General features: G+C 33.8%; 2 protein-coding genes across 7 annotated transcripts; both read right to left on the reverse strand.

Moving 5' to 3' along the window:
- Nucleotides 1–887: 887 nt before the first annotated feature.
- Nucleotides 888–5,092, reverse strand: LOC128227621 (uncharacterized). Its single transcript, XM_052938330.1, has 6 exons — nucleotides 4,982–5,092; nucleotides 4,111–4,222; nucleotides 3,721–3,809; nucleotides 2,871–2,987; nucleotides 2,503–2,559; nucleotides 888–1,816 (listed from the first exon to the last, which is right to left on the reverse strand). The coding sequence occupies exons 1-6, from the start codon at nucleotides 5,051–5,053 to the stop codon at nucleotides 1,706–1,708; spliced, it is 558 nt and encodes a 185-aa protein (XP_052794290.1). The 5' UTR covers nucleotides 5,054–5,092; the 3' UTR covers nucleotides 888–1,705.
- Nucleotides 5,093–7,943: 2,851 nt separating this feature from the next.
- On the reverse strand, nucleotides 7,944–23,736 carry LOC128227619 (uncharacterized). Of its 6 annotated transcripts, none has more exons than XR_008259841.1 (18): nucleotides 23,613–23,736; nucleotides 22,142–22,380; nucleotides 20,722–20,903; nucleotides 20,366–20,466; nucleotides 19,535–19,797; nucleotides 19,223–19,393; nucleotides 18,912–18,952; nucleotides 18,735–18,808; nucleotides 18,130–18,313; nucleotides 17,891–17,968; nucleotides 17,497–17,670; nucleotides 16,817–16,990; nucleotides 16,418–16,591; nucleotides 15,309–15,482; nucleotides 14,036–14,209; nucleotides 13,172–13,272; nucleotides 12,582–12,989; nucleotides 11,203–12,006 (listed from the first exon to the last, which is right to left on the reverse strand). XR_008259841.1 is itself a non-coding variant. In XM_052938329.1 (17 exons), the coding sequence occupies exons 1-17, from the start codon at nucleotides 23,721–23,723 to the stop codon at nucleotides 9,295–9,297; spliced, it is 2,394 nt and encodes a 797-aa protein (XP_052794289.1). In that variant the 5' UTR covers nucleotides 23,724–23,736; the 3' UTR covers nucleotides 7,944–9,294. The 6 variants fall into 6 exon arrangements, 4 of the variants coding, with proteins under 4 accessions (XP_052794289.1, XP_052794288.1, XP_052794287.1 ...); XR_008259840.1 differs by having other exon boundaries at nucleotides 12,520–12,989; XM_052938329.1 differs by lacking the exons at nucleotides 11,203–12,006; nucleotides 12,582–12,989; nucleotides 13,172–13,272 and adding exons at nucleotides 7,944–9,315; nucleotides 9,397–9,467 and having other exon boundaries at nucleotides 14,048–14,209.
- Nucleotides 23,737–25,302: the final 1,566 nt, after the last annotated feature.

Below are 25,302 nucleotides of genomic sequence, written 5' to 3' on the forward strand. Positions count from 1 at the left end.
TGATGCAACCATTGATGTATCTGAATGCCAGGGGTGGTGCATGTTTACATAACATTGGGATGTACATATTGGAAACATTGATAACTTTGTGGCCATAAACAGCTGGCCAAAAATTGATATTGCCGTGCTGGTGTTTACCACTGTCAGATATTGCCCTCTTGTTGATATCGTTCATTACCATTGATATTGTCGTGCTGGTGTTTACCACTGTCAGATATTGCCCTCTTGTTGATATTGTTTATTACCACTGATATTGCCATGCTGGTGTTTACCACTGTCAGATATTGCCCTCTTGTTGATTTCGTTTCTTACCACTGAAAGCCCTATTGTTGCTTACCACGGATATTGCTTCTTTGTCGATTATCACTGATGTTGCCGTCTTGTTAATTTTGTTCATTACCTCTTATATTCCCCTACCGTTGTAATAACCATCGATATTGCCCTCTTGTTGATCACCACTGGTATCACACTCTTGTTGATCATGAGTGACTGCCCTATTGTTGATTACCATGGATATTGACCTATTGTTGATTATTACTGAAATTGCCCTCTTGTTGATATTGTTCATTACCATTGATATTGGTTATTGTCATTGAAATTGCTCTCTTGTTGATATTCTTCATTACCATTGATATTGGTTATTGTCATTAATGCTCTCTTGTTGATATTCTTCATTACTATTGATATTGGTAATTCTCATTGAAATTGCTCTCTTGTTGATATTCTTCATTACCATTGATATTGGTTATTCTCATTAAAATTGCTCTCTTGTTGATTTATTATGATTGTCACTGCTTCAAAACAATCTGAATACCAAGCTCAGAATCAAGCTTGGTAGACACCTAGACTGGTGTCAACATGTAAGTTATGTGTAAAAGTCAAGACCATTAGATTGAAAGGATAATTTATTTTGTAAAAATGTCCTGTACAAAAATAATAATAAAATGTCTCCGAAATAAAAGTATTTACAATGTAGATTTTGCAAGGATATAATAATGAGTAAATATACAGCACTACTGTTGTTTCATAAGTATATAAGTATCAAATGTGATGAGACATATATTACTTCATTTCACAACAAATAAGACAATTGACAGATGCCGTGTAATATTCCTGTTTAATTTTAAACATGGCTTAAGCAGATGAATAATTTTAAATTTTCAAAATAATGTTGTTTTTCTCCCAGTTTCTAATTCTTCTACTAGATACAGCTACGGGTGAGTAAGATATATGTCTGACTTTGTTAGACTTCTTACAATGTATACAAGATTGAATATATAATGTCAAAATGATCATGTGACTATATAAATGTACAATAAAAGATGAATGGAATGTTTAATATATTACAAGTTTACAGATGCATATTTACAACTTATCAGACCTTTGTGTACTTGTATCTTATACAATGTCCCTTATTGGTTTGTATGAGGTATGTTTGTCCTTCATACATTAGAATGTAACTAATACTTTTTTTTTTGTTCCAATGTAAATCCTCCCTCCACAGATAATGAAATTATTTGTCAAACAGACAATCAGATGTTAATGTCATAAGCTGAACTTTACACTATTTAAACGATAATTATTTTCTGTTCAATTTAACACATTTTAGGGAGGAAAGCCCTCAGAGTCTGTCATTAAAACAATAATCACTTATGTCTTCTATTTGATTCTTCAACTCCTCAAAAAGAACACAATAGCTTGTGAGTTAGTAATATCCGAGTCCTTTTCTCTTTTTCTCCCCAGCAAAGCGCAGCTCTCTGTCTGTCTGTTCAATGATTTCCTGCTTCCGGGCCATCAGGATTACAACAAAGGTGATCTGAAAAAAACATTGTGTTAAGATTATCTGGATCTAATATACCTAAAGCCGCAGGATCATACAAGGGGACAACACAATCAAGATCTGTACAGAATTGAATATGAAACCCTGAAGCCTGTACATGATATCACTTTCTTGATAATGAAATATGAATACAACTCTTTGTCAAGAAAAAGCAATAAAAGACAAAATGCAAGATAACTACGACATAAAAGGCATGATGTATGGTCGCTCAGCGAAGGCTGTTCATAACACATCAGTAGAGTTTGAGCTAGAGTTATAGAAGGGTGCTGCCCTCTATGCCATTTTTGGTACAAACCAACTGCCTTCACAGAGACCAGCATGGGCTTTTTCTGCTTCATAGACTGAAATGCTTAAGATATTCAACTGCTACTATTGATTTTGTTTTAATTAAAAGTAAAAACTCATAATAAAGCCTTAACGCTTTCTGTCAAATTCATAATGTTGAAGTTCTTCACAGCCCAAAATGATGTGCCCCTTTCACCCTTAGCACCCTGTCTTTCTTAAAATCTGGCTAAAACCCTAACATCTAATACAATATAGATTAGTTATACAAGATATAACCAAATAAATTGTATATTCATTCCATATTGTTTTATGTCAATGATCCCACCTTCTACCACAATGCTTCATGATACTGTCCAGCACATGACATGTGTACTTACATTCACCAGTGTTCTTCCAAGCCAATACAGGAACAGCCAGACAACATATGCCAGTCTCTACAAATCACAAGTGAGAATAGTTTTTTACTCTTCCAAACGTTTATCCAGCAACACAATGTATGCCAGTGTTGCATGTTACATGAATATTTGTAAGAGCATTTTTATAGATCTATATTTCAGGCATAAGCACACCCTGATCTTTATTCTATATGAATACAGTTTTAAAAACATTGAGCCATGTTTCCAGATGACACTTAAAGAGTTCAATGCAATTACCAATGCTGGTCTATTTAGGAACATTAACTTAAAATAATATTTCAGCTAAAGTTTCATTAAAGTATAAAGACACACAAAAATGGAATACTTACGAATGTGTTCATGGCATAGTAAGAGAATTCAAAGGTTGAGAAGCAGAACTCAACAAAGATGTAGAGGATGTAGAAAATGATGTACTTCTTCAACCAATGCATGTACATCACAAAATGCTGGAAAAAAAAGAGAAATACAGTAATACACAAAGTGTTTAATATATCAAATTGCAAACAAACAATGTAGCTTGGTGTATATTTATTTGCAAAAAAATGTTTGACTTTCTAATTATTATGAAGAACTGAAAATTGAACAGCTTGTGCAAACCAGATTATGTTTGGTCTAAACATATTGTAGCCAAACAGTGATACTATTATTGCCTGGGAGTGTCTTTGTTTATGTCAGAATATCAGAATGGTAACAAGTAGGCAGAGTTCTCTTTTCATTAACTAGCCTGCAGATTAATTACTGCACTTTTCACCTAAACCGCATATTAGTTCTTGCCAATGAACATTTTTTTTTTGGTAACAGACAGTTATGTCCAACACTACCCTTGTGATTGAAAGTATACACTTCAGCTGAAGTGCTTGTGCATCATTTCAATAGCTAAGGTTGTGGGTGCAGTAACTATCATTTATAAAACAATAATATCGGATAATAATCATGCCTGAATACCTCTCTCTAGAAGAAACCAGTATTCATGTATTCTTTTTATCTGAAAGGTCACATGTAAGGACAAGACAGTGCCAACTGTGGGGCCAACTTTGATGGATAAAAAATAGGTAAGTGGTTGACACCCCTGTAGTATACCATACGACCACCTTGCCTTCACAACCACATTAGTTATTAATCCTCGTTGGATTTTTGAGATTTTGAAATATTATGGGGAAGTCCTTAATTGGGTCTTACTCTGTAAGTGACTTGAATCAGCATGAAGACACTGAAGAAGCACATCAGAATGTGGTCAAATGTGCAGACCACATCACTAGCAAGGAACGCTGAAACATAGATAATTTTAATGTTAGTTATGCAGACTTTGTTATTTTGTAATTACCTGCTGTATTTATTTTTGATCATGTAATTTAAATACAGTGTACATGTTGCTTCATTTCAAAGAATCATAACCAATTAGAAAATAAGCCCCAATCTGGGAGTAGTCACAGCTGCAATTAAAGAACATGCTTAAACGAACCAGCTAATCATATTAACTGTTATTAAATATTCAAATAATCCATTTCATTTCATTTTCTGTTTAATAAAAAGACATTTTTTTAATCCATGAATACTACGCTGTGGTACCTCGCCACTGATGCGACCTCCACTGTGTGTGAAATCCTTGGCTGATCTCAAATTCAGTACTTATTGCAAGCAGATCTATCAGTCGCATTATCAGGGCGAAAAATGATGTGATCTGAAAGAAAGGGATAAACAAAAATTATTAAAAGCTGCTATCATTTTTATGGACCAAGGAATAAATGAGAACATTATGTTCCAAAACTCGTTATATTCAAGGTTCTATTTGTAGGCTTTTTTTTAAAGTAAATATCAAATTCCAGATAACAATTTTTTTATGTACATGCAAATCTCTAAACACATACACGGAAAAACACATGGACTACAAGACTCGAGGGGTGAATGTGAAATGGTTCTAAGTGATATTAAATAAAGAAGCAGATAGAACCTTTTCGCTTTCACCTGTCGATTAGTACATGTACAAGAATAATAATTAAATATTTAAGATTTTTTTATGTACATTTGTACACACAATTTTAATAATTAAATTTAAAAGAATGAACTGTAGTAACGCTTGAAGAAAGCTTCTGGTTTCACAGTTCTAAATGATTTTTATTTATATGACTCATGCATTAGGTTCATGTAATAATTATAAACAGGCATATTATATATTTCTATTTGCTGGAACATTAAATTCTATTATTTCAAAGACAGTAGTTAAATGACAATTTATTGACGTAAGTATGACTAACTTTGGTATTACAATTTGTAAACTTGTATAGGTTAAGAAGTTTTATAGATATTTCAAATTAAACAACAAACCGGAAATGGAATTTTGACACAATAAATCACACCTGTAATTAATCCAGGTGAGTTATGTATAAGGAAAGGTTAACAGATAATGTTTTAACTGAGTGTCTATCGGTAATTTACTTACAGCCACAAATATAAAACAAACGATCGAAGCCGTTCTAAGGTTCCAGCACAGAAACCTGTGCATGAACGCCATTTTGCTTGTTTTGGTTTAGCCTCGTTTTCAAATTCCTACCTGTGGGAGAAGTAATTAATGCAGGTAAATTTTTAATGGTTGTTTTGTAATAAAGATAACAGCGAATTTAATCATTGATAAAATAACAACAGATTTAGTTTATTGTGCAAATCAAATCAAATCATTTTCATAAATGAATAGTTGTAAAATAATTAGTTTTTCAACTTACCCCCAGTATTTGGTTACAAACAACTAAAAGTTGCGCAAACACACTGCGGCTGTTATTAACCCTTACTTTTGGATTGCGCCGTGTGACAAGCTCTCACACTCATAGAAACCTTAAACACGCTATGATGACTGTCTACTCCTGATATTCTTCTTCGATCCCATATTTAAGTTTCGAGAAGTACTTCGTCCCGCCAAAATGTGTAAGGTGTCTTCAATGCGTTGAAGAGTGTAGGCAACCTGATTTTTTTCGAGAGTTCAGTTTTCTGAAGACGATGCCCAATCGTTTGGTTTCGTCTTTCCTACTTGCGATCACTACCTACGGTGGGAATGGGCTGTTGGACATCATAATTGTGCATACTGGTGTCTAGAATGTATTTCGCGTGTCCGATTTTACTTCCTGAACTAGCTAGACATCGGCGTCTTTGCATATAAGACTCTTTCATGGCTTAAGATTGGTAAGTTCAATCGTTTGTCTGATTGCTGATTTCGTATCTGTGTCTATGAATATGCACATCTTGAAGAAGTTCTTATCTTACATTTGTTTTTGTTATTATTTTTTTTTAATCGCAGATGTATTGATGTTTCGTTCAGCGTTCTTACTTGGTATCCGTTGCACCTAAAAAATGCAATGTGAACCAGGACGCCACTTGTAGCCATTGGAACATGTAAATTTACTGTTTTAAATCAGAATTAGGTTAAATTCAAAGGATACAGTAATCGACACTGGACAAGCCCAAATTCATACTCTTGTACTTCACATAAATGTTTTTAACCAACCCATCTCATATGAAAACAACAAATTATCCGAAAATGTACTGGCTGCATACTTTGCCAGCGAAAAATTGTGTATCAAAATATTTGTATTTAAATTACCATATTTCCGGTCCTTGTAGCAATGTTTTAAAGGGACTCGCTCATGATTTGGCACCCAAAATGAGTTTTCCCGGTAATTCATCTGACAACATTTATATTTTAAGTAATAAGTATATAATCATTTTACTCTTTGATACCGAAATTGTAGAAAAAATGCAAGTTAAGTATAAAAACAATCTGGTTATAGTGGGGAGATAACACGCCGATTATAACAGACAAGAAAATATTAGAAAACTGATACCATATCAACTCGACCACAAGGACTCATTGTAAGCTGAGGGATAATTGAACTTTTATTGAATATTTTGGTAGCACCACGTGATAATGTTAATCAGCAAATCACGATACAGGCTTTTTTGAATCGCGTAACTAACGCTTTTCAAAATCGTAGACTTCACAGACAATATTTGAGCACATATCAACATTGTTGACGGGTTCCAGCCATCAGTATCTTAGTTTTGACTCTCTTAATAATTTGCCACTTCATTTCGCCCCCCCCCCCCCTTAAAAAGTGCATTTTACAAAGCATCAAATAGTCCCGTTAACATAGCAATACTATAATTATAAGAATCTATATTACTCAATAAATTCATTTTTCACTGCAGCTGGCGTTAATGATGCGTGGCGGCTGTAAAAAGTCGCCCATGCTACATGTGTAGGTACACAGTGTAGTTACATAGGTTTATTTGCTGCAACGGATTGTATAAAACCAGTTAAACGTTTGGTTTGGTCAAAGTTATCAAAAAATAATATTGATTGGTCAATGATTATCCAATGGAAAATATACTAGAAACAAATCAAACCGTTTAATTAGTCAACAAGCCAAAAGATAACATGGACAACTTATTAAAGTTTTATACAACTGGCTGCTGGTCCCTCTGGATCATTTACCATGGCTTAGTGATTCGTGTTCAACTCGTGACAGTGCTGCATTTACCATTGTTGTTGAATGAACAGCCTAAGCCAAACCGTGACTGCTGGTTTAATACTTTGGATGTGGTTTGTGCTTCCAACGGATCTCTAAATTCCAAAATGTATATAATATCACGAAGTGTTCATACCAGCTAGTTATATTTTATTGATATTTATAGATTGTACCATGTGGAAGAGTGTTACTTTGTTTGCGGTTATGCATTACTTTCATGTCAGAATGGTATTCTGTAGACAGGGCTCTTATCGTGCAACAAGTAGCTCCCGGATAAAGTACAACGATGTTTTAATCTACGTACGCTGGGTATTGTACAGCAAGCTTAACACCGTAATAGAAAACAATTACTACACCCAACCCTCGTGATTGAAACTCATTCGGAGCTCCGCGGCCATTTTTTTAAAAAACAACCTCGGATGTATGCAGGTACATCAGTTGAATTAGTTCGTAAAATTTTGAATTATATCATTAATTAAATGTAGTGTTTTAGAGTTGTATTGATTGATCTAAGTGTAAATTGATTGCCATTGAATTGTATTATTGCAAACATAATTAAGAATCCCAAGAGTTAGGTCACAAAGTTTAACTGCTAAATAAAATTACTACGCGATATACTTGCGGCGGACTAAAACGTACCACTTTTTGAGTATGTAAACCGTCCAAATACATCCGAGGTTGTTTTCGATAAAATGGCCGAGAAGCTCCGAATGGATTGAAACTATACTGAAGTCGGGTTTTGCGCTCATGATTTAAAATGTCCATAACTCAGGTAGTGGCTGCAGGAACTATCTCACAATTAATTGTCTGGAGTAAATGCTCAACACTAATGGCCATTAAATCATTACAGTAGGTTTGTACTAATTATAGAAGAACAACTCTATCAATGTTTAAGATATTTTATATATATGCCATTATATACAACAAGCTACAATTGTCAAAGAAGTCAAACATCCTGCACATTTACACGATAAAAGGTAAACATGAACGCAATAATGTCCCTTTTCATTATTATTTATGCAACAATATTATCTTAATGTTGGCCAACGTAACATAGGCAATTGTCAAAGTGTAGCAAACTGGGCCTGGCGATATCCATTAAAACTACTGAGTTCTGCATAGCTCGAAAATAAAAGGTTGACATGAACATAAAAATTGTCATTTTTCAATTTTATTTATACAACAAAATGATCTTAATTTTGGTTAAATAATAGGTATAGGCAATGGTGAAAGCAAACTTGGCCGAGCGATAATCATTAAAGCTACTGATTGCTGCACACATACAAAGGCATAGGCTTTTAGAATATTTTGTTCTACATAGTGGGACAACGGTGCTATATTTGAAAACATATTGTTAGTTTCTTTCAATTAAATACGGTTGTTATGACAGTATTGCAAGAATGGATTGACCATTTAATTGATTGTATTAATTATAGCTATTATAAGAAGTAAGGTTCAACTACGTCTTTGTCAATACGAGAAAACACAAATATTGGGAAATATTAGATATCGAACAGTCCAACCAGTTTGAACCACTTAACCAAGAGAATATTTATACGGCATCTCTCCGGTATTCAACTGTTTTCCAATAGGGATGTTAAACAGTGTTTTCTTCAGGATACACGTTCGTGTTTTCGTCTACGGACAGTCGATCTCTGTCGAATTTTATTTACCGTGAAATAACGACCGCACTACTTAATTAAAATAACCCTGATCAGTTTTCAACGACTGTTTTGATGTTGAAATGTTGTCAGGGTCAATTTTCAATGTCGAAAAATGACCTTTGGGGTCAAAAAATTTCGGAGTCAAAATTTAATTTACTCAGGCACGTTACAAAAGACAGAACACATTGTTCGATCGCTTGCCAGACATATTTAGATGGCACGATTTAGTTTTTTAGCTTGTTTTTTTTTCTTGAATGTTGTACACTAGATGTAATTCTTAACAAACTGTCTAGAATAAGACTCTTAGTCCAAACAAATACATTAAATCTACATACAAATGGGACAACACAGGTTTTTGTGTTAAGCATTTAAGCAAACGCCTCTAAAGAATGGTGAAATAGTTGGCCACAGGGCCTTTCCATGTATTTTCAATGGTTTATTCGTAAGAAACGTTGTTACTGGGCTTGTCCATGTTGTTTCAATGTTTATTTCGTATAAAGCATGAGAAGGTTGAGTAGATTTGTCACATGGTTTTCTCTCAACAGGTGCCCTTTCTGTGATGCATATGTCCGTTATGTGGTACTGTCTATTACCTGAAAATAAACGACAGATTCTAGGGCACAATCAAAATACCATTGTAATCTGGTAAGTTGGACAAGGACAACTTTACATACCCTTGAGGCAAAGTTTTTGACCGCATCCACGATTTGCATCACTTTTTTGTAGGCCGCCCATTTCACTGGGTCTGTAATAAATCAACGATTTAGTGATTAACCTATTTCTATCTAGAGGTATCTTTCAAAGGCTTTTGAACAAACAAACACTGTTTAAAATCCAAATGATAAAAAAGTCACTTGAACGATCTTATAATATGAATTAAGGCGGTGCCTCTACGGGCGTGAAGTATTATTGCCGGACACTATACTGTTAAAATTTACTAAATGACTAATAGTCATTAAGTAAAGTGAAACATACTCGGAGTGAAAAGGAAACGTTTGTCATATATCTTTCTTATTTAGGTGTTGTCTTTTCCTCGGGTGGTTCTTTTAGTAAAACAGAAGCAACTCTAGCTGGCAAAGCACAAAAAGCTATTTTTAAACTTAATAAATATTTATGCAATTTTCCTAACGTGGGCGTGAAACACCGACTCGACCTTTTTGACAAGCTGATTGTACCTATTTTGAATTACTCTAGCGAGGTTTGGGGTTTTCATAAGGCAAATACTATCGAACGTATCCATACACAGTATTGCAAACGCATTCTTCAGGTAAAACGCTGTTCACAGAATGATTTTGTTTACGGTGTACTCGGTCGATTTGATTTAGCATACAATAGATATATTAGAATTGTTAAGTACTGGCTAAAGATTCTAACTAGTGACGACCTGAAGTATTGTAAAATTGTCTACGAAGTTTTAAAAACTGATGCTGATTTGCTTCCAAATAAGGTGTCGTGGGTAACATTACTTCAACATTTATTGTCATCATTAGGATTTTATGAAGTTTGGGTAGCTCAGGGTGTTGGTGATGCAAATGTTTTTGTAAGAATTTTTAAACAACGTTTGTGTGATACAAATGTACAAAACTGGAACGCGAGAATTGAAAATTCACCGCGCAGCACTTTCTTTAAATCCATTGTTTCCTTTGGCTTTCAGTATTATTTAAAATGTAACGTATGTAATAGTTTAACCATAGCAATGTCTAGGTTACTTCTTTCATCTCATAATTTGTCTATTGAAACAGGTCGATGGCATCGTCCAAACTGTATTCCACGTCAAGACAGAAAGTGTATTACATGCAATAAATTGGAAGACGAATATCACTTTGTGATAGAATGTAATTTATATACTGAACTCCGTAAAAGATACATTGCAAAATATTATTGGTCCAATCCAAGTATGTATAAACTTAAACAACTCTTCGAAAGTACTAATATTACTAAACTCAGAAAGTTATGCACATACGTAGATAAGGCTTTTAAATTTAGAAAAAGTTTACAAATATAAACAACCTTCTTTTTTCCATTTTTTTCTTCTTGTTGTTTTTACTGTTGTAATATGTTGCCTTACATTTCATTTTATGTATTGGTAAATTTGTCCTTTGATTTGTATGTATTGAAGATCGATACTTTGTTTTTGAAATGTGTAAATGTACAATGTGTAAAAATTTCACTTTTCTCAGATTTCTATGTTGCACTTTGTTGACACTGTATGTAGTAGTATAGGTATATGAACACCTTCTCCGTATTTGATGTCGACTTGCACCTTTAAGTATTACGTTGTCTCTTACCATGTCCTTCGTTAGCTGTAAAATCTATAGTAAAATTTAAACAAGCCTTACGTGCTCCACTTGCTATGTCATTTGTAAATGTTAAATCGTGTATTTTGTTTTTCTCACGGGCCATGTGGCTTATTGAACATGTATTCAAAATAAACCATCTCTCTCTATATTAATGCAACTTGGAAGTCTTTCACCCAATTATTAAAACAAGCAGTTTTGCTGCAATTGACAATTTATTAAATATATACACAAATACCTCTAATAAAATATTGTATCTATACACTATATATCAAACATTTAGTTATCCTACTCATTTCAACTAAAATAAAATGGAGCATCTCTGCATTCGATAAAGTACACACATGCATAAGAAGAATATGTTACAAACAGAAAATAAGTTAAATTTATATCATCTTTAAACACCCTTGAAAGTTGAAATTCTTAATGATTAAGCCTAGAACTTAATGATTGCCTATCTACATTTTCATTGACTGTAAATGTAAGTTGTATTCTAACTAAACTTTCTATATGCTTTAAATAGATTTATCTGGATGCATTAAGTTCTGTGCAAAAAAGCACTGGTTTCATCTCTTATTCAATTTTTTTTATGTCCTGACAGTGTTCACCAAAAAAAGTTGTCTTGCCAGCCAAAATTAAAAGGTTCAAATGGCAAAGTGGCCGGTTCAAATTTGGAAAAAAAAATGAATTCTATGTAGAATAAGTAGTAGATGGACGAGTTTTTCATTATTTGAAACAGTCTATCCTAAAGTTATTGAGAATCCTGGATAATTAAATCAGAAAACAGGCATTTTTTTCCGTTTAAACAGCTGGATTTTGATCAACAACTGTGGTTCTTGAGCATATTTAAGTATCATTTTTGACAAAACAGAGTTTCAAAAATGTTTCAGTTCATTTTTAGGCTAATGCAACATAACCCGAGGCTTGAAGAGTGCTGCAGATTCGGTTTCAGATTGCTTGACCGTTTGCCTTTTGGCACATAAGAATCTGCAAGTAATATAAAAGCAATGTTTTACACATGATACAACTATCAACCACTTCTGTGTGAGTATGCAAAATGCCTGTTAACAATCACTTGAACTATACACAACCCTATAATTATGTTTTAATACATTTGATATTAAAGTGAAATTCAGGAATACAAAGATTTTGAAAATCAAGTTTATGAAATATAAAACCTTGGGATATTTTGCAAAGAGTTATCAACAAGTCCAAAGATTAATCTCCACAAATTAACTACAAAGAAGTATGTTGGTGTATAAAAACCACACGTGCTTAGAGTCTCTTCTTTTTTTAAAAGATATTACATTAACAATTACTTCAACTGCTGATGATCAAGTATTAAATTTTAGCAGCTTATATTCCGAAACAGACGTACATAAATCGATAGTTAACCGCTTTAACTAATGATATCAAACATCAAATGATCAATCTATTAAATTAATATATTAATGTGTATTCTTAAGTCTGTGAATATTAAGTTAAAATGCCAATGTTTACTTTGAGTCAGAAGCGTGTGGGAAAACGGATGTCGGAGAATTCGTAGCTTTTCAATATCTTACCACTGTCATCTTACCATTCTTGGTAATTCTTCATTCGAAGCTCCTCGGCCATTTTTCATCGACCTCGGGTGTATATGGACAGTTTGCAATGTCAGAAATCGGTACACTTTAACTACGCTGCAAGTCGATCGCGTATTAATTTCAATTTAGCAGTTAAACTTAATTACTTAACTCTTGGGAATCTTAATTATGTTTGCAATAATACACTTCATTGGCAATCCATTTAAACTTAGATCTACAGATACAAGCTCAAACACTACATTTAATTAATAATATAATTCAAAATTTTACGAACTACTTCTACTGATGTTACGGCATACATCCGAGGTTGTTTTCGATAAAAATGGCCGAGGAGTTCCGAATGGGTAATTCTTTCCAGCCCACCATCGGCGAATGTTATGAATGCACCTGGAATGGAAATTGGAGTGGTTACTCGTATGAAATCTCCGTAAATAGGGGAAAACCCGTACCTTGCTATCAAAATCTCGGTTGGAACGCGAAGATCGATAAAACATAAAGTTTCTAGTGAAAGTGTTTTAAGTATGTATTATTCAATAAAAACGAAAAACATGCATCTCAGTTTAACTCACCTGTACAAGGTTAATCAGACTTATTTGCTCTGCTTCCAGACTGGGAGTAAGATTTGTTATTGGTCCCAGTTCCATATAAACAAAATGGCGTCCAATGTTCACTTAAAATTAAGTTCATTGTAGCGTGAAATGCGGATTAATATATTTAAATTTCATTCCATAAATATTTAGTTTAAGCTATACTTTGTGAATTTGTCGGGTGAAATACCTCCTTAAAAGACAAAAAAGCAGTTTGCTACATACTTTATTGCAGAGTAATGAAATATACTTTCCTATCAAATGTAAAATTATTTTGAATGCATATCCATATATGGAAGTGCCGATCTAAAAAGGTACATGTACCTTGGGTGTTTCTCGGGCATTGATTTTCATTGGTTAAAGGCCTAGTTTAAGGAATGTTTGGAATGATAATCCCCTGCTGTGCATCTTCTGCTAATTGCACTGGTGTCACAGAAGAGGCCAATTTCCTGTGTATTCGTTTATTGGCTCAGGGCCATTTAGGGACCATTTTTATAATAAAACATTGAAAACTGCACAGCAGGATACTCAGATTGGAGATCTGATAAGCCAATTAAGCAATACGATTAAGATCTTTTTTTTTTCTTTTTTTTTAATTTATTTATTTATTATTTTTTTTTTTTGGGGGGGGGTTCACTTATAGAAGGCTTAAACTAGGTTAAAACCCGCCCAAAACATGTACAATTTGCTTTCCGGCCTGCACGCGCTGATTCAAGCCCGTATCAACACTCATTGTGTTTGTAACTATGAACCAGGGGAACTTGTCACTACATATATATTATAAACATATTTATGTATTTATTCATGTTTTTGTTGCATTAAATTGGTGTAACATATTACGTGTACCTGTAAGCTCACATAGTGTGCTGTGGTCACTCCAATTTCCTTCCTCTGTACAGAAAATCACCGGCTCCCCTACCAGAGAGTGACCCGGGTAGCAGGCATACGAGCATTCAGATAGGTATGTCGTACTATTGCAGATAACTACACCATTCGTTATGTTCGAGGGAAGACGGCAATCTGAAAACAGTATTTTCAAGCAGTGACTTTGTTTCAATTCTAAAAGTTAAAAAATAGGCAATGCAGCTTAGAATTCCTTTATTTCATTTTTAAAACTAACACATTCTATAGGGTCATCTGTTTTTTTCAAACCAATGACGTTTGGAAAATGATAACGTTTTCATCGTTAAAGTGACACTCTTATTAAAAATCAATACATACACATGCAAAACAAACATAAATTTGAGTAGTAAATCTTTAACTACTTAGTAAATAATGCATTTATTTTAAATATTAATTACTTATAAGAAGATTGTAATCGTGTATTTGATAGCTGAAAACGCATTTTTTTTAAATGAATGGTGAATGCTAAAATATTTTCTCTAATCTACTATCGTCTCATCAAGTAGAAATGCCGTGTTTTCTGCACGTTTCTTTCAAATTAAACTCAGTATCCTTCATAAGGACCATTATGTATCACATTTATTCATCTGTTTTTGGTGAATTAAACAATTGTATTATTGGGGTAAATATTATTTGAAAGCAAGAGTGCATCTTTAACTTTCGGATGATATATCTGTATAAAAAAAAAAAGGTTTACTTCTTTCTTTAGTCCATACATACGTAGTGCTTCAGTATATGAATACTGCATCTCAACGATGGTAATAGAGTAAACTCGCAACCCCGAGAAAAACAACGTTCCCTGAGGCGTTCCGATGTTACGCTATTACCCTCAAAAAGATTAGTATTTATTTTATTATACCGAACGCTTTTATTCGAACGTATATTTTGTAAAATGTATGTAATGAGAGTAAATAATTCTAGATGATACATATTATTTACAATGACAGCGATAAATATATTTATCCTAACGCCAGTTGAATCTTAATATCGTTTTAACAAGCATATGCTCGTTGAATTTTAAACGCTCTTGATGGTGTCATTAAAGTTGTCTCAGAGATGGCTATATGTAACTTTACAACAACAATTAATGGAAAGTTAAATTGTATGCATCGTTCTATTGACAAACTACAAATGTATCCACATTATTATTACCTGCCGTAAGGGAAGTTTTGTTATTAAATCGTGTTATTGCAAAGTAAAAAAATATTGCTCTTACCTTTAGGCTCACACGACGGAAAGTCTGCGCTCCATTCATCATTTTCTTGGCAAATTAATTCCGATACACCAACAAGTTCGTATCCAACATTGCAAGAAACAATAGCCGTCGCCTTATAACGAGCTGAGGAGACACTCAGTTTCCCATTTTCTGGAGGATGGATGACCTCGCACACTAAAATGTATTAGTTGTTCTCATTTGAAGAGCGTATGACAAATTGTCGGAGGATGAAGACATTCAGTTAAATACAAGATGAGTATCAAAACACGAAATAAAAAGTTTACTTGCTTATAGTGAAACCATTTAACCAACATATTTGTTTCAATGATTTGTCTTAACAACCAAGAATAAAGGATTCGAAAAATATATCATTGTTACTCGTTCATAAGTTGGCCCTCATTATACTAGACCACAAGAATCATAAAACGTTAAGCTATAAATTACGAAGGAGTCGTCGGTTAAATATTCTTTCGTTCAAGATAGTTGTCATGAGAAGCAAATAAGTCAATTAGATTTACCAAAAGTTAACGAAAAATGTTAAGAACATCTAATCTAAGTTCAACTCGAATATTGAAAATATATGTGTATGTATTGCTGTTTTATACGAGGGATGATCAAGGAGACTTTTTAAATAACTTTTAAATTGATGTTTTCAAATAATATTTGGACAGGATAAAATTCGACATTTTATCACCTTAACTAAGCAAAATGCTAAAATTGCACCGATTTTTGTAAGATAGAAAATACGAGAAGCCATGGCACGCTAGAGAGGCACCCGCCATATGATATAAAGAGTGAACTTACACCAATATGTTACGAGACATACGTAGATAATCGTTTTTCTTCCATATTTTGTCTCCTTATACCTAAGTGATAAACCAGTAAAATGACGGAAGGACATACCTAATGCACATCTTAACGATGAAACTTGACAACTATCGTGATACAATTATTTTGTTTGAAGTCCACTAAATAGAGTATTAATGCAAAAGGTCAACGCACATCATGAACAGACCACGTATATTGTGTGCCTTTTCATTGTAAAATAACTGCTAAAATTATCATGCTTTTTTCACCTTAAAATGATAAAACATATAAATATGACGTACCAGACTGTTGACATGATGTTTGGAGGTTTGACCAAGTCCCATCGTTCTGACAAACAGAGATAGAACTTCCAACCAACTGATATTCATGAGAACAATTGAATGTAGCTGTGTCATCAACATACGTCTGACTGAACGTAACGTAGCCATTGTCAGGGGCATCTATGGTGCCGCAATCTGTCAGAATAACGTGAATAAACGCTTGAGTAAAGTTAAATCATTGAAATCATTGAAGCTGGGTACATTTACCAAGACTATGTTTAAGTCAAATATGTATTGATGCATCTGAATAAACTAGTGCATGGATTCTAATTTTCATATTGGGTTTGAAATAATTGTTTGCATTTTTTCAAAGTATCAATACTTTCATACACATAGTTTTACAAACAAATGGTTTAATACCTATTAGTTCACAGACTGGAATATTCTGGCTCCAAAGTCCAGTTTCTTCACAAACCCTTCTGTTGTTGCCGATAATATGATACCTTCTCAAACATTCATATGTTGCATACTCGCTGTACGTTGTTTTAGGCGCGACAATATTACCATTCAAGACGTCTGGTGGAAATCCACAATCTAAAATTATTTTTTCTTGGATTCATTTAGATTCATAATTATTAAAAGTTTATTTTTGTGCAACATACTTAACAATAAATTGAATACTATGGAGACGAGCCTTAAATACCACATAACTTGACTATGAACCTTTTGATGTCACTTTGATAAACGCGCAACATATACTTAGTTATACAAACTGATGCCAGCTGGAAGTGTTATTAAATGTTCAGGACTTAGTTGAGGAGCTGTTTGGCTTGTGATCCCGTGAAAACATTCAATCTGTGAGAGTGCAGCTTTAAAGGTGTTACTGTTTTTTGTCCACAAAGTTTCCATTAATTTATTTGGTAAAAGCAAAAACTAAACATAACACTTAATATTCTCAGCAAGGTTTTTATTGCAATGTTAGAATACCCGTGACACTTTGTTTAATCTCGTATAAATTCCGTTCAAGCTGAGACACGGAATTTAGATTGCGTATCTTACTACTGACGAATAATAGCACCACCATTCAGTTGGTAACATACCTTTTGGTTCACATGTTGAATTTTCGCCAGTCCAAGACCTGTTTGGTTGACACGTTCTGCTAATATCACCAACAAGATAGTAGCCAGGATCGCAGGCGTACGTGACAGTGGACGGATATGCGGTTGCGTTTGGTGGCGTCACTTTCCCATTGGGAACAATAATCTCCCCGCAATCTGAAGGAAAACGTAACTTCGTTTTTTTATGTTTTCGTTTGGTTGAAGGTTTAAACAGGGAACTGTAAAACTGTGAAGAGTATTCACGGTTTTTATGATTTATCATGTTGTATGGAAAACAATATACAAATACTATGTTGTTTCGGGAGGACCAAAAAGCAGGTCGCAATAGCTTGAAGTTTGGACAGCATTCCAACAAGATATGTTTATGCTACCATACCTAGTTCAATGGGCCAAAACGCAGAGTCATTGATTGCTTTAGAAACGGCACCGCAACTGACATATCCTTTCACAAGACCTGTGAAAAGTAAAATGATATGTCAAAACATACATATATTTGGTACTAATAACGTTATAAACAGATATACAAATTGATATGTGCATGTTCGTGCAAAAATTAGACTTAATTGTTATAGTGAAATGTGTTGGCTTCAGTTGTCAATTAAATGAGTACTGTACCTGAAGGAATAGACACGTGATATTTGGTGTCGATATCGAATGTGTATAGAAACGTCACTGTAATTCTCCGATTTATTGGATCATACAACACATCAGAAGATGTTGCAACGTCTACACTGACTAAGGCCTCGTTTGATTCTGTATCATAAACAAATATAAGGGCAGAGTTCGTCGGTCGCTGAAACTAAATACAATTATTGTTATGAATATCTGAAATGAATAGAACGTTATTGTCATTGTTGCGCTCTAATTGGATTAGCACGACGTCATTTTTAATGGTAAACGGTGAACACTTTTCAGGCGATACATGTCGGCGATAACTTCTATAATAACATTTAATGTTAAAGATAGTGTTTCTACATTTTCATTATTATAATTTTTAAATGTAAATATATGGATTGGTACTTGTTTCATGTGCTGTATGTAGACAGGAGAACAACATTGTGTGTTTAAATGGAGTTGTAAGCTTTCACACATTAACACACAAACAAATGCGACCAGTTCTTAAAAAGCTTAAAACCTTAAAGTAGTATTACGCATGCGCAGAAAACACTATTGAGAAAAAATATTGGATTGTAAATGTACTCAAAAGTATCGACACGTACTGTTTGGTCAATCACAATGACCCATGTGTTTGACAACCCGATCCTTTCGACTCTCAGAGGAGCAGGCTCCTTCACTAGAACATGAAACAGTATCAAACATAATATACAATTTTACAAATAGAAACAACCGGAACTGGAAAGTATAAAAGGGACAAACGTATTGATGAATAAATATACCTGACACAGGTATCCTGATGCATTGGACCATTGTGCTTAATCTGTAAAAGTAAGATTTAGTTTTACAACTGCAGTAGGCATAACTATGCAGATGTAATTTACATCATGTATAAGCGATTCATCAGAAACTATGCCAAACGTATAGACAAAGCAGTCTTTGTTTGATCGAGAACATTCGTATAAACAATCGATTTAAAACAGACTTAATGCACCGGAAAACAAATACTTTTTCGGATAAACTTACCGTGTTATAATAAACACACGATATTATGTTCAAACTATGTTATTGTTAAAGTTTTAATATGCGTTACCCCAAATGACTGTCAGTTGCGTAGAAACAGAAGTTGTGATCCTTTCCAGTGTCTGACTGCTCAGGAACCCAGGTCAACTGTATAGCCAGGTAGTGCCAGTCAGAATCCGAACTGTGAAGCTCATAAGATTTCTCCATGCCAATAGGAGAAATTGTTGTCAAACCACGAAGCCTGGTCAAATGAAAAAAAGAACGATATGTTGCTTTTCATGAAGTTTTCTTTATGTGTATGTTTTAACATGATTTCTTGTTTCGAAGATTGTAAATTATAAGGTAACAATAACCAAAACTACAAAGGAAGGTCGATATCTACCTCCATTTACTCCTAGCTTTCAGTGTGACATTAAACATGTCACCAACATCAAGCGAAAAACAGGCGTTAGGTTTAGGTGTAGGGTCAACAAATTCGGGCTCTCTTTCGCACGTGCAACCCTTGCATGATTCTACACGGACGAGAAACTGAAGCGGTATACTACTAAAAGGAACTGTCGATTCCGTGCTAGCAAAGTCTTCAATTTGGAGAGCTACCGCGAAAATACCACGCTGAGTTGCCTTGTATGACATTGTGCAAGTTTTCTATAAGAAAAGAAGAGATTATACACAGAACGAAATACACTGCAGGAGCGGTGTAGGATTAGACGTTAGAGGGGGCGTAACGTAGGTGCATTACCTTTTGATTTGCGCCCCTTACTCAAAATCGAAATGTATTTGGTTTAAAGTTTTGGCATGGGGTTTAGGGTAATCCCCAAAGAAAATGTTAACGAATTCTAGTCCAAAATGGTGGATTTGGGGCGTATTTTAATTCCCTTTTTCTGCTTTATTAAAATAAAAAGTTAACTTGGACGATTTCAATAGAGGCGTGCGCCTGGTGCGTCCCCCTGGATCCGCTTGGCATTCATTGTGTATATTATCAATGGTATGTCAATTAATACCGACTAAGTTTTATTAATTTACTGGTTTTCACAAAGTACACACTTACATTCAGTAGCACATATACTCGTAGATAAAGGCAGGATTATCAACTATATTCAACATGAATTACACGTTAGAGAAATAAGATAATCGACACACTCTACAGTTGCGAACTTGGTTAAACTTGGGGGGATTAATATTATTTTTTTGGATTGTTTTAATAGAAATGTACCTCATTCAAATCAGCACCAGGAAATTGACCACAAATATCATTACATTCTTCAGAGCCATCTGCCCATCGACATCGAACAACATCTCCGTCCACGTCACCAACTGGAGAAGAAATGACGAGTATGGATATTACTTACACAACTGCGTTGTTGATGAACGCTTTAACTAAAACTGGAACTGTTGTTTTCACACTTAAGAATACACAATGTACATGTATACATGTATATTCTTATTAGCTGTAAAATAATGTTAAATGATGTGGACAAATAAAATAATTATCGGAATATCTCAATTAACGTCGATATCAAGTATAACCATTTTAAACGTATCTTTAATGGGAAGTAACATAATTTTTACCTGGAAAATTGATAATGTAATTGCAGCCCTCAAGAAGTACAAGAACCGGTACCATCTCCACTGTCGGGGACCGATTTATTCTGCCGGTGTCCGCTCTTCGAGTAGTGTCGACTGTAACTTTGAGTGACCAGGCTCCATTGGCTCCGCGGTCTAGAGTGCTGATCCAACAACAGCTAGAATATCTGTACACAGAAAAAGGAACTGTTTCTTTAGATTTAGTAGAAATAGTTCTAATGATATTTGTTTTACATGAAATGAAACTTCAAGATGCCCGAATTTTATTTGGTTATAAAGATTTAACAAATGAGAACCAGCGAAGTATTTTAAATGACATATTACAATAAATAAATACGATAACATTTAACTTTTGGAGTTTTTTTCCCGTCAAAACAAAGGCAAAAGAGATAATATTGCAGGAGTTGCTCAGCATTAATAAAATCTTATTAACAATACTTGTATCATAATAGCTTTAATCTCATGATAAATACAGCTTTAAGTAATTCTTATAATTTAAATAAATAGAAAGCTAAGGTGTAAGCTGGAGTTTAAAAAATGTAATATTCACTGATATTTGATGACAACTTTAGAAATAAACTCTTTTGAAATTTTAAGACAGTGACCCCATTAATTAACTAAAATTAAAGTCGACTTTTGTGCTCTCAGCAAGATATCATGCACATTTTTATAGTTTCATATATAAACCGTTTGAAACAGTGAGTTTCATCCTGTATAATTTCACTGATTTCTCAGATTTTACCCTTTCAATTGTAAAACCGGTAACAAAAACGCATACAATGCCGGAATGAAAACGCAATGAAGTCGTTTAATTCCGTTTCCGGTATGAAGTCATGTGGTTTAAATTGTGTGCGGTTTTCCTATTAAATATAAATTAAAAATGAAAAAGTGTAAGATTGCAATATATACCACCTTGTGAACACCAAGGGTAAATATTTCACTCGTGGCAAAGACAATCGTGAATTATTACTTTTGGTGCTCAGTCGGTGAAATATATTGCATATTTCAAACTGAAACAAGCAATTATCCTCTATGTATACATGTGGAACAAAAGATTAAAAACTATTTAATATGACAAAAAAACAGGATAAATCGAATACATGGTGGATGTCGCCAGAGCTCGCAAAGATACGCTTTCTCGCTTGCGGGATAAACTTCACCCATCTCGACACCGACCATGTAGGCATCTGAGCCGTTTTGAACTATTTGGCAGTGTTACAAATTAGACGTTTTGCTTGCAAGTTCAAATAATCTGTTTTAACTGACAAAAAAAAACAACCCATTTAATACTTTCGAAATAGATTTTATAACAACATAGAAATATTGATTCTAAGAAGTGATCGTACTACAATAGGTCGTTCATAAGAAGGGGCTTAACCCTTAAAGGCCTTTTATGCGAACGTACCCAAAAGAAAAGGAAGGTGAACTGGCGTTGTATTGTACTGTATATCTGCCAGTGGTCCAATCTTCCGTGGCGTCGTAGTCGGTACATTGGAACATGAGAGAGCCGACTGTCCCTTTACAGCCTTTCATACATGAAAGTTTATCTTGGCCAATCAGCGCTCTCGAAGTTATCGTTGAAGCGTTACAAAAGTAATGGTCACTATATGATCTTCTCCATGATATTCGAAAGTGTATAAGCACCTACAAAAATATTGTATGCCCTCATTTGTTAGTCATTTAATTGTGAAATATAACAAAAATATTCCTAATGTTATGTGCGTATCCATGGTTTGCTTACCAGGTGATAGGGATAGATTTTTCGCGGTATTGAGCTATTGTTTCTTGTCACACATATGCTTATCTGTATCATATTTGGTATCTTAATGAGGTTGCTTCCTCCTTTTGGTACTTGGCTCAAGGAGTTAAAGAGGGATTAATTTGGTCCGAACGGGGATAGTCTGTAAATACTTTGCAGAACATTTGCAGTATTTGGCTCGAAGACTGAAATTGGTTCAAGGTGATAAACCACTAAATAATTTTCTTATATGTTATATGGTAAGTTGACTTATTTCCATGCGAAATGTTTTAGTGTTTCACATCTCCAACATCATATATGGGATAAAACTCACTTTGTGTATTAGGCATTTAACTAATTTAGAAAAAAAGCGTTACGTCACTTTATAAGAGAAATAATTGGTTGAACGTAGCAACTATGTATTCGGTGAAGTTGTAGTCAATGGTCTAGTATACGGTGGCTCAAAGTTGACATAGTTGTTACCTTTTTTCTTGTTAAAACGACTTACGTATCTCGTTAAAATGACTTAGTAACTCGTTAAAACGACTTAGTGTCTCGTTAAACGACTTAGTGTCTCGTTAAAACGACTAAGTATATCGTTTAAACTACTAACGTATCTCGTTATTGGCCAATAAGAAGTTAGTAAAATTATAACTCGAATTAACGACATTGTAAACATGGGTGAGGCAAGAGATGAAATTATAACTAAATTCTGATTGAAGTTGTTTTAGCGAGAAACGTAAGACGATTAAAAGAGTTACTTAGTCGTTTAAGTGAGCATCTATGCCACCGTACTGATATGGTATAACCATGCTTTGATTCGCTTGCATGTGTTTAAAAACAACAACACATGTAACATTGAGTAGGCACTTCCGAGTTGGTGTAATTTGCCCTCAATATAATGCTGTTTGCATTATGCGGCAACAAGATGTGGATTTTTCAGTACGGATGGGAAATGGATTACATCCTCCTCAGTAATTATCACAATACTGTTAATTTTGTTCTATTATGAATTTTAACCGTCTTGACAAGCAAGGGTGGTGATAATTTTATAGTAATAATTCTTAAAGGAATATATTTTTATAAACTTTCAAGATAATTTGCAATAATTAATAAATATAAATAAAAAAACACTTACCCCATTCTGCGTACCATCAGGTTCCCATGTAAATATTGCGCCACGAAAATGAGTGGCAATTATAATTGGAATAATAGCACACAGAAACAAGACTTGATAAAACCTCAACATCTTTGAAGAATAAACGGAGAATATGCTTAGTGTTTTATTCCATTCGAGATGCTCTTGTAACTTCCTTAAAACTATCAACAGTTCTAAGCGCTTCCTTGTATATCTGATGAAGGGGGAATTACTTGAGTAATATTTAAAAGTATATACTCTTTAAAACTTCCGTGGATATGATAAAAACATAGCATTCTCATTTTTTTTTTGACTTTCTGCTGATGAAGCTAAAAATGATGATTAAATAGTTAATCTTATTTTGCGCAAAATATAGGTTGATGCAAAATATTTCTTTTTAATTTCAATGTATGATGAGGTTGAACTCATTTGACTTTGAAATTTCAATGTATGATGAGGTTGAACTCATTTGACTTTAGTTTCAATGTATGATGAGGTTGAACTCATTTGACTTTAGTTTCAATGTATGATGAGGTTGAACTCATTTGACTTTAGTTTCAATGTATGATGAGGTTGAACTCATTTGACTTTAGTTTCAATGTATGATGAGGTTGAACTCATTTGACTTTAGTTTCAATGTATGATGAGGTTGAACTCATTTGACTTTAGTTTCAATGTATGATGAGGTTGAACTCATTTGACTTTAGTTTCAATGTATGATGAGGTTGAACTCATTTGACTTTAGTTTCAATGTATTATGAGGTTGAACTCATTTGACTTTAGTTTCAATGTATAATGAGGTTGAACTCATTTGACTTTAGTTTCAATGTATGATGAGGTTGAACTCATTTGACTTTAGTTTCAATGTATGATGAGGTTGAACTCATTTGACTTTAGTTTCAATGTATGATGAGGTTGAACTCATTTGACTTTAGTTTCAATGTATAATGAGGTTGAACTCATTTGATTTTAATTTCAATGTATGATGAGGTTGAACTCATTTGACTTTAGTTTCAATGTATGATGAGGTTGAACTCATTTGACTTTAGTTTCAATGTGTGATGAGGTTGAACTCATTTGACTTTAATTTCAATGTATAATGAGGTTGAACTCATTTGACTTTAATTTCAACTCATTTGACTTTAATTTCAATGTAAAATGAGGTTGAACTCATTTGACTATAATTTCAATGTATAATGAGGTTGAACTCATTTGACTTTAGTTTCAATGTATAATGAGGTTGAACTCATTTGACTTTAGTTTCAATGTATGATGAGGTTGAACTCATTTGACTTTAGTTTCAATGTATTATGAGGTTGAACTCATTTGACTTTAGTTTCAATGTATAATGAGGTTGAACTCATTTGACTTTAGTTTCAATGTATAATGAGGTTGAACTCATTTGACTTTAGTTTCAATGTATAATGAGGTTGAACTCATTTGACTTTAGTTTCAATGTATAATGAGGTTGAACTCATTTGACTTTAGTTTCAATGTATAATGAGGTTGAACTCATTTGACTTTAGTTTCAATGTATGATGAGGTTGAACTCATTTGACTTTAGTTTCAATGTAAAATGAGGTTGAACTCATTTGACTTTAGTTTCAATGTAAAATGAGGTTGAACTCATTTGACTTTAGTTTCAATGTAAAATGAGGTTGAACTCATTTGACTTTAGTTTCAATGTATA

Source organism: Mya arenaria, chromosome 3, assembly GCF_026914265.1.
Source record: "Mya arenaria isolate MELC-2E11 chromosome 3, ASM2691426v1".
Lineage (NCBI taxonomy): Eukaryota > Metazoa > Mollusca > Bivalvia > Myida > Myidae > Mya > Mya arenaria.